General features: G+C 39.7%; 1 protein-coding gene across 1 annotated transcript; it reads left to right on the top strand.

The window, feature by feature from the left end:
- The first annotated feature begins 3033 nt into the window (after nucleotides 1-3033).
- On the top strand, nucleotides 3034-9119 carry ssr3 (signal sequence receptor, gamma). The gene is made up of 5 exons (XM_060834814.1): nucleotides 3034-3226; nucleotides 5332-5458; nucleotides 5557-5655; nucleotides 7416-7547; nucleotides 8139-9119. Exons 1-5 carry the CDS (start codon nucleotides 3094-3096, stop codon nucleotides 8203-8205), a joined length of 558 nt encoding a protein of 185 aa, XP_060690797.1. The 5' UTR covers nucleotides 3034-3093; the 3' UTR covers nucleotides 8206-9119.
- Nucleotides 9120-10490: the final 1371 nt, after the last annotated feature.

Genomic DNA, 10490 nt, shown 5'->3' with positions numbered 1-10490 from the left:
TTTGAGGCTCATTCATCAACAACGCTCCCTTCATCATGAATTCAGAAGTGGGAATGTTCCCTGATGATTGCACAACATTCAGCACTGTTTTCAACTCCTCGCTAATGAAATAGTACGGGGTCATATGCAGCAAGACCTGAAAAACATCCAGGCTTGGGCTGATAAGTGGCAAATAACACCTGTGCTACACAAACGCTAAGCAATGACCATCACCAACAAAAGAGAATTAATTATTTTCCCCCGATATTCAACGATATTCCCATCACTGAATTTTCACTATCAACTTCCTGGGATATGGAACTCTGCTGAATTAGTGTTGCAAACAGTCTATGAATATTTTTAAGCAGAAGTGAATAGGTTTTCTCTGCTAGAGGGTGCAAGGGTAACAGATGTGGGCAGGAATGTAAATTTGAGATTGCAATCAGACAAGCTTTGATTTCATTAAGGAATGAAGCAGGTTCTAGGGCTAAATGGCTTACTCCTGGCCTTCCCAACTTCCCCAAATGTCTGTCCACCATTTACAAGACACAAGTCTGTGTAATGAAATACTTGTCACTTGCTCCAATTATGGCTTTAAAATACATTATTTTAGCCTTAGAAGATGTTTTTTGAATAATTTTGTAAATTAAAAATACTCTGTTGTTCTTAAACTTATGAAATGCCTGTAATGAAGATGTGGAGATGTTGGAGTTGGACTGGGGTGGACAAGCTACACTTCTCAAGCTTCCACCCTCAACATATTAAAACAGCCATTCCCGATGGACAAGCCCTACGTAGGATCTGCTTGGATGAGGGGTAATGCAATGGAAACTTGAGATTGTCAGAAAAACAGGATATGATGCTCAGCTCATCAATCGCCAATTCCAACGCGCCATAGCAAAAAACCGTAATGACCTCCGCGTAAGACAAGACGTATGACCACTAGGGTACCCTTCGTCATCCAGTACTTCCCTGAGTGGAGAAACTATGCCATGTTCTTCACAGCCTTCAACACATCATCAACGATGATGAATACCTCACCATGACCTTTCCTACGCCTCCATTCTCGCCTTCAAACAACCACTGAAAACTTCAAACAACCACTGAAAACATTGTTCGCAGCAAACTACCCAGCTTTCAGGACATCAACCACAAAACCACACAACTCTGCCATGGCAACCTCTGCAGGACATGTCAGATCATCAACACGGATACTGCCATCACACTTGGGAACACTACCCACCGCATACCCGGCAGGTACACATGTGACTTGGCCAATATCATCTATCTTATATGATGGAATCAAGGATGCCCCAAGGCATGATACAGTGGCAAGACCATGCAGACACTATGACAATGATGAATGGACACCGCACAATGATCAAGTCACTGGGAGCGGGATTCCCTCCCAGTGGGGGATCACTTCCGCAGTGCAGGACATTCAGTCTCTAATCTTTGGGTGAGTGTCCTCCAAGGCAAACTTCAAGATATGCAACAACACAAAATCAGTTTGCAGAGGCTGATAGCAAAGTTCTGTACCCATGAGGATGGCCTCAACTTTGATCTTGGGTTAATCCTGGTGAAGAATCTCACCTGGACCCTCAACACCAGCTCCATAGCCAAGAAAGCCTAGCAATGTCTCTACTTTCTGCGCAGGCTGAGGAAAGCCCACCTCCCACCACCCATCCTCACCACGAGGTTTCATTGAGAGTACCCTGAGCTGCTGCATCACTGCATGGTTCAGGAATTGCACCAATCGGATTGTAAGACCCAAAAACAGACAGTGAGGTCAGCTGAAATTATTGGTGTCTCTCTTCCCTCTATTACAGATGTTTACACCACAAGCTGCATCCAAAAGGCAAAGAGAATTGTGGAAGTCCCCACACTCCCTTCATTCAAATTCTTCTCCGTCCTGCCATCTGGCAGAAGATACCAGAGCATTTGGTCTCTCACGGCCAGAATGTGCAACAGTTTCCTCCTCCAAGCCATCAGACTCCTTAACACGGTATGAACAAACTCTTTCCCATCTGAAATTCTTTGCATGACTTTGAATTGATGCTAGAAAAATGTCTATTTATCATTCTTCTATTATGCTGTAACTTGTGTGTTTTGCACTTCTTATGCACTTTATGCTGTGTACGAGTGTGTAGTGTGTGCTGTCCATGTACCACCCTCGGTCCTGGAGGAACGCTATCTTATTTTTACTGTATCTGTTGTATAAGGTAGAATTAACAAATAAAAAGCTACCCAACTTTACAGGTAACCCCACTACAATGTATACTCCCACACCCACTCTCACACTTAGAGACCCTCTTCCCCACACAAACTTGCACACTCACACTCTCACACACAGGAGGGAATTGGTCCGACCTCAGTTGAAAACATAAGACAGATTTGAAACAGGACTTCACACCTAAAGTGCACTGTCTAACCTGAGATATCACTTCTGATACACTGATAAAATATTTAATTATCTGGGGACAAAGACGTGAAGTGAATCTTGATTTTGCATTTTAATCAACAATCTACCTCCTGTTTAACGGGTTCAACAAGGGCAGCTACTTTTAAAGTTGTTAACTTTTCGCTTATAAATACTGCCTTATACCTTATGCCTCTATCACACAACACCTGAGGAAAGCTTGCAATTTCAAATTAACCTGTTGGACTGTAATTGTTTGATTTCGACCGAGTCATGAAGATGGCAGCGATTTATTTAGCTTCACCAAACCCTGCAATGTAAAGCACCGTGACGTTTGTAAACATGTTTAGCTCTCATGTTTGTTCACTGTAAATCCGCCATTTCTGGTCACATCCCTTCCCACTGCCCACAGTTTGAACAATGAGCATTCTAATCCGCCGGAAGGCCTGACCGCGGCGCATTGTGGACTGCTGGGAGGACTATGACCGCGGGGTATTGCGGGACTCTGGGAGGACAATGCTGCAGAGCATTATGGGCTGCTGGGAGGTTTGTGACCGCTGGGTATTGTGGGATACGGGGAGGACTATACTGCAGAGCATTGTGGGCTGCTGGGAGGAGTGTGAACGCGGGGTATTGTGGGCCGGTTTTGAATGCTGACGATTCTTCCGGAGGAGTCGGGTTGAGGACGTGGACTGATGGCTCCTAAAGGCAGCAGCAAGCAGCAGTCGGAGGAAGATCTGTTGCTGCAGGACTTCAGTCGAAATGTCTCGGCCAAATCCTCTGCATTGTTTTATGGAAACGCATTCATTGTGTCGGCCATTCCTATCTGTAAGTGTGTGTGGGATGGCGGAGTCGCTGCTGCCAGTGGAAGGGCAGTAGGCAATGATCAGGATAAGGTTTAATTCCTCACATTTTACCTGAAGCCTAAGAGTTTACGGGAATTTTATGTCTTTAAGACGGCACGACGATCAAACTCTTTCATAGCAGGGGGTCGGTTCGGTGCCCTGAAAGTTGTTTTTGTATTTTGGGGGAAAATGTGGCTAAAAGCTGCAATTTTTAACTGAAACTGGAAGAGGAAATCATCACTATCCGTAAAATTAATTCATGTAGGGTAGGGCAAGATGTCACGTATTGAAGCTTGTCAAATTGAGGACAGTAAGCAGTTTGAAGTCATGGTATAAAATATGTTACGAGAGGATAAAGATGCAATCTAAGTTATGGAGTTTACCGAATGTGCTGCTGACGAGGAAAGGCTGAGAAAAAATGAAAATTACTTCTTGATTACAGGACATACCTGGATAATCTTCCAAATTGCCAGGTAGATCACTGTGTTATACCAGTACTGGGACAGCTTGGTTAGGAGCATGTTGGTTTTGGATAACAAAACTTCAGTACTATTGCTGGAATGTTGTCAAGGCTCATAGCTTTTGCAGTATCCAGTGCCTTCAGCTGTTTCTGAAAATTATGTACAGTGAACCAAATTAATTGCGATGCTGGAGACTTTGAAAGAAGGCTGAGATGATCATTTTGGCTGAAGATGCTTAAAATGCTTGAGTGTTGTCTTTTGCATGATGCAGAGGGTGGAGACATTTGGAGCTGCTTCCTGTATTGGATTGTTTAATTGTCCACCACCATTCAGAACTGCAGATTTTGGATCCGATTTGTTGGTTGTGGGGCGATTTAGCTCTTGTCAATGACATGCAGCTTCTATTGCATAGCATTCGGTTGATCCTATGTCACAGTTTCACTAGGCTCACACCTCAGTTTTGGGTACACTCCTTGCATTCCCTGCTCCATTCTTGATTGAACTAGGAATTATCCCCTATCTTGATGGTGCTGATAGAGGGGAGGATATACTCTATCATTGTGCTAAAGATTGTGTTGGTTATGGTGCTGCAGATGCTGATGGGCCACAGATCTCACGGATGCCCAAGTTTGAGTTGCTAGAACCATTCAAAATCTATTCCATTTAGCACAGTCATTATGCTGCAAAACACGATGGAGGGCACCCTTAAAGTAAAGGCAGAACTTCATCTCCACAAAGACTGTGTGGTGATCACTGCTCCTGATACTGTCATGGAGAGGCAAGTAAACTTGCACAAGTGTACAGATGAGTACAGGAATCACATGTCGAGCAATGGGAGTGGTATCAGTTACATGGTATTTGGTTGTTGCTTGGAAGTGCAATACAACATCAATATGGTCATCTAGCCAAATATAGATAAATAGGAGGTGGTTAAGTTTGAAGATGTTTAGGTTTGGTGGATGAGCTGTGGGGTGCAGGATTATAGGGATAGGATAGAGGTGGTGTGCTTACATGGGATGCTCTTCAGAGGATCGGTGTGGACATGATGGGCCGAATGGCCTGCTTCCCCATTGTAAGGATTCTAAGTACAAGAGGGTATAGTTGGGAGAGATCATTGTCAAGATGCATTGGCAATATTGGAGCAAGTAACAATGGTGAGAGTACTGCTGCAGTATGGTTGAGGTGGATGGCAATAAAAATTTCAGTGGGCCAGGGATGCATTCTATGCTATGTGAATTTCATCAGAAATCTTTTCAATAAGGTTATCTAAATCTTCTTGCTGTGCAAATAAAATTGTGCTATTTCCCTTTGTTCAACTCCCCCCAACTGAGGAGATGGATGCAAAAGTTCAATAGTCCTTGTTTTAGAATTATAGTTACCAGATTTATGTATTATTAAGCATCTATCTATAAGATTTGTATCCTTGGATCAGAGAACTTTAAAGTTAAAACTTATGTTTTCATATTCTTCTTTGGTGGTTTTTTCATTCTCGGCGATATGTGATTAACTCAAAAAGAAAAATGGAACTATGAATGTTACTTCACGCTGAGGAATATTTGCAACTTTCACTCACTCAGGACTGTTTATTTGAATAGATCAGCAATGACCACTAAATTTTGTATTCCAGGGCTCTACTGGAGGATCTGGCACATGGACCTTGTCCAATCTGCAGTTCTGTATTGTGTGATGACCCTTGTCAGTACCTATCTTGTGGCATTTGCTTACAAAAATGTCAAGTTTGTCCTGAAACACAAGTACGTAATTTCTACGTAATTTCTAGAGTAAAACTATTTGTACAGTTTATTAAATGATATCAGCACGTCACACTGTTAACAGAGATTCATATGTCCAGGGTTGCACAGAAGAGAGAAGATGCAGTTTCCAAAGAGGTCACTCGGAAACTGTCTGAAGCTGACAACAGGAAGATGTCTCGCAAAGAAAAAGATGAAAGGTGTGCTCTTAAAATCTTGAAAGTTGTATTGGAAATACTGCCTCAAAGCTGAATGTCAAAACATGCAAAAGTCAGTATTTTGTTGTAAGTTTGTAATGTGTATAACGTGAGGTTGGGTATTGCAGCACAAAGATTCTTTTAAGCAAACACCATTGCAATTAAGAGAGCGCAAGCAGATAGCAATGCTGTTAATTCTGATTCTTTGTTTCTTGTCAGCCACCAATTCGTTATCCAAGTCTGTACTCTAGCTCCAATCTCGGGCACTTCAATTTTGCATGATAATCTCATGTGGGACCTTAACGACAGGCCATTGAAAATCCAAGCAAACCACACCCATTGGCTTCCTCCCAACAACTCCACTAGTCCCATCTTCGTAGAATTCCACTAGTGTATCAAGCATGATTTCCATTTCATAAATCCAAGTTGACCATGCCTGATCCTATCTTTTTTGCCAAATGCCCTGCAATTAATTCATTTATAACGGATGCTAGCATTTCCTCACTACTAATATCAGGCTAATTGGTCTATAAATCGCCTAATTTCTCTCTGCCACTTCTTTTTCAAATATTAGGGTTTTATTAGCTGCCTATAATCATAAGAAATGTTCGGGTTTGTAGAATCTTAGAAGATAACCACCAATAGGTCCACTATTTCCAGGACCACTTCCTTAAGTATTCTGGGAGACAGATTATCAGGCCTTGGGGAGTTGTTGGCCTTTAATCCCATCAATTTGCCCAAAAAACATTTCCTTCATTTCTTGCTTTCTCTAGACTCTGCATCCTCCAAAATGTTTTGGATTGTTATTTGGTGTCCATCTTTTTGAAGACTGAATGAAATTATATTTTTAATTGGACTACCAACTCTGATTCCCATTACAGTTCAACCTTGCTTATCCAAACAAGAACTCAAGGTCCTGATGCTTAGGTAAATTGTGTTGTCTGAACATTCGATTGTCCGAACAAAACACTCCCCACCCGTGTTGTTCAGGTAATCGAGGTTGCCTGTATAGCGTCCTCTGTTTTTGACTGAAGGCTTTACATTTGTCTTTAGTAATTGTTTTCTCTTCACACACCTATATAAGCAGGGAAACTATAGGATGACTAGTTTGAAAGCTTCAAATAATTTATGTTAGTGCAATTGCTGGTTGATGGTAGAGGAGCTTTAGTTTTCAGCATTGACTATTTTCATGAAAACCTAGCCTGCTTCTGACTCAACAGGTAGTCTTTAACAAGTTTTGAAAAGATTTGTACCTCAGGTTCTGGATGTCGGTTTGCTTGTTGAGTGAAAGGGTCGTTTTCAGGCATTTCATCACCATACTAGGTAACATCTTCAGTGAGCCTCTGAATGAACCCAAGGAAACTCAAACATAAAAATAGAAAATGAGCTACACCACTAGTGCTTCATTCAGAGGCTCACTGAAGATGCTACCTAGTATGGTCATGAAAAGTCTGAAAACGAACCTGCCAGCTCAGCGAGAAAATCTACATCCAAGGTAGTCTCCTTTAAGAGTTCACCGAAGACCTTTTCCGCGATCCAACTGAGCTGCACATTAATTGTGTGTAGTTTGCTTCTCTGACAGAGGTTTGTGGCTCAATATTTATGTACCTCAGGCCTATCCATTCAGACAGATTATTCCCAGTGCGAGAACACCTATTTATTCTGTTATTAAACCAAAGTTTATTCTTTATATGGTATTTTCACAAACCATGTGGTATTTGCTTCTAGATATGAAACTAAAATCTTGCTTTTCTCCATAATAGGATCCTATGGAAAAAGAATGAAGTGGCTGATTATGAAGCTACAACCTTTTCAATCTTTTACAACAACACTCTGTTTCTGGTGATGGTGATCATTGCTTCGTTCTTTATATTGAAGAATTTCAATCCTACAGTGTATCCTTTTTAGTGCTGATATAATAACAACACCATGCAGGTATCTACATTTGAGAAGAAATCAGTTAATGGTTTTAAACTGGTGTCACCTTTAAGAATTATTGCATTCCTGTTACTGATTGGAGTTAAACTATCGGAAGAAGTTGATTAAAAGATCAATTTTGCCTTTCCTATCGAGAACTGCGGGTTAAAGAACCAAGTAAGTGTATGGAAGACCATTAATTTATCAGTCTACAGTGTGCGTATTTATTTCCATTATTAGACAGCAATCCATATTGCAGATTTCATTACAGCCACTGAATCTTCTCTCCTCGTTCGTAAATATGATTGTGTTGTATTCGTTGCATTGTTGACATTAAATAATATTGTTGAATATGCACACAATCGGTCTTTTAGATCTGTTTGAACAACACTGTATTCATTATTACAAATTTAAAATACAATATATCCTCCAGAAAATGGAAACACAACTATACAGGTCCCAAAATTTATTTTCTTGAGTTGATTCATCATTTACCTGAAAATATCAGTCTTTCAATTATTTGTTACATGTTTCTGTATAAAACCTGTGTTCCTTAATTGAACTCTCAGAAACTACATCCTGTCGATTTGTGCTTCATCAGGATTAATTGCTCTTCTTTCTACAGGCTCAAAGTAATTTTCTCAGGCTTTCTTAATGAGCTGTTGTCAAGAATTGAATCGTCTGTGTACTTAATAAGGTTACTTCGATTTTAAAATCTGTAAACTTGAGACCTGAAACTATAGAATTGGTCACTTGACTGAGACAACTACAGTTCTGTGAACTGCATTTCTTTTTACAATACACCTGTATTCCATATTGTCAGTCATGGTTGTAATGTAATAAAATGAATGCATTTTGCAACTGTTTTTTTTTATTTGCCAGCCCACTTCTAGAAGTCTGCAATTTTGCTTTAACTTGTATGGGCACACACATCCACCCCCTATAATATATCTACTTTTCTGTAGATATTGTAAACGACAAGTTAAAATTTGTGTAAAGTAAGGCATTGAGTTGGCCTTTAGTATATATGGTGTATGCAACATGTAAACTCATAATTTATGAAAATCTCTGTCACTTATAGAGCAGAGATAATGACCAAGTATCAGCCTCCCATACTCAGTGATATCATAGATGGTCACAAGCTTGATTAAAAATGTAGGTTTTAAGAAGTTTAAGAATGGGAGCTGTAGAGAGGGAATTGACCTTGCATTTCTTCCTGAGATGTGGCACAGTAGTCCCTTGCTGTACCCATGGGGATTATTTTCCAGGATCTACCGCGAAAGCCTGAAACCGCGGATTGGAGCGAATCCATTCATTTCATTGGTAAATGTACTTTCCCGGCAGCCCCCTGGTGCTGGAACGTTCCCTATAATATGTTTCAGCTATGGTAAACTGTGGCTATACAAAACCATGGAAAATGATTCTGCGGATGGCGGGGGGGGTCACCCTGTGCTACAGAGGTATTTTAAAACCTACTAAGTTAGAACCTAAACTATGAATACATTGTGTTACCTAACAAGTCAAATAAATTACTGCATAATTATGCCTGATGATTAGTTCTCAATTCTCATTACTGCTGAAAGTTTAATGTAATAAATAACTTGAGTGCGCAAGATACAACAAACTAAATCTCTGTTATGCTTTCACTAAATTTTATTTTTTATAATTAAATCAAATACAGCAATGTAATTTTTCAAACCATCGAGCATATGATATATGATCTACACTTTAAATCTGGTAACTGGTCAAAGTGCATAATACTCAATTAAGTATGTGATAATGAAGTACAGAAGTGTTTCCTGGTCATCTTTCTACAATTAAAGCATCTTTCCGATTTACTTCTCATAGTTACTGATTCTGCCCTGTAGTTGTTCAGTAACAAACATGTTTTCTGCGAAAGAAACTATATGACATACATTCTATTAAATATTTTCTCAAATAATTTTAAAACCTTCTAAACTGATTTCAAAATACATAAGAGCATAAGAATGGTGAAATTCCTGTTTTTCATTCAGACTCTTGCGCCTGTTTAACCATTCAATCAAATCATGGTTGAACTATACTTCAGGTAATGAACTCACCATTGATTCATTCCCAATAAAGTGTATCTACCTAAGTAATGAGAGTTTCAATTGACTAAATATCCATACCTTTTCTGGGAAAAGAATTCCACATTTCCACTGCCATTTTTGATGAAAAGTTTCTTCTAGATTTTTCTCCTTAATGACTTAGTTTTAATTTTCAGTTTGGCCCCCTTGTTCTGGATTCTGCCAAAGGAAACAGCTCGTCTGTGTCTACATGTCAAATCCTTTTACCATTTTAACACCGTAATTAAGTCATCTGAAACCTTTAATTAAACGACTGCAATCCATTTGTATAACCTATCCTCACGATTTAAACCTTTTTAAGACTTGGTGTCATTTTGGTAAATATGCACCACACCCTGCTCAAGGTCAAATGTCCTTTGAGGTACAGTGCCAAAAATTGTTTGCAATACACAGTTTGACAACTGATACATTGCTACCTCCACTTTTGTATTACACCTCCCATGTTAGAAAGGCCAATGTTCCGTTAGCCTTTTTGACCACTTGGTGCACTTGTGTATTAATGTTTAATGATTTCTGTGCCTGCACCTTCACTTCTTCAGAATATCTGGTAGCTAGCCATTAGGAAAACATTTTAATTTATCTGTCTTGAATCCAAAATACATTATCTTTCACTTCCCACGGTTCACTGGTTGTATCATTTGTTTCTCCTCATTCAATCTGTCAATGGAACTTTAAACTTTCATCTTTGTTTGATTCAATTCACTATATTTTTTAAATTAGCATCCTCTGCAAACTATTCTCTAAGTTTGATGTATATGGTGAATAATTGAGATGCACAAATTGTCAGATTCAGGCAATCTGACCACATTCCCC

Source organism: Hemiscyllium ocellatum, chromosome 13 (genome assembly GCF_020745735.1).
Source record: "Hemiscyllium ocellatum isolate sHemOce1 chromosome 13, sHemOce1.pat.X.cur, whole genome shotgun sequence".
NCBI classification, from domain to species: Eukaryota; Metazoa; Chordata; class Chondrichthyes; order Orectolobiformes; family Hemiscylliidae; genus Hemiscyllium; species Hemiscyllium ocellatum.
Note: the sequence above shows the minus strand (reverse complement) of the source record. Positions and strands in the feature narration are given on the sequence as shown.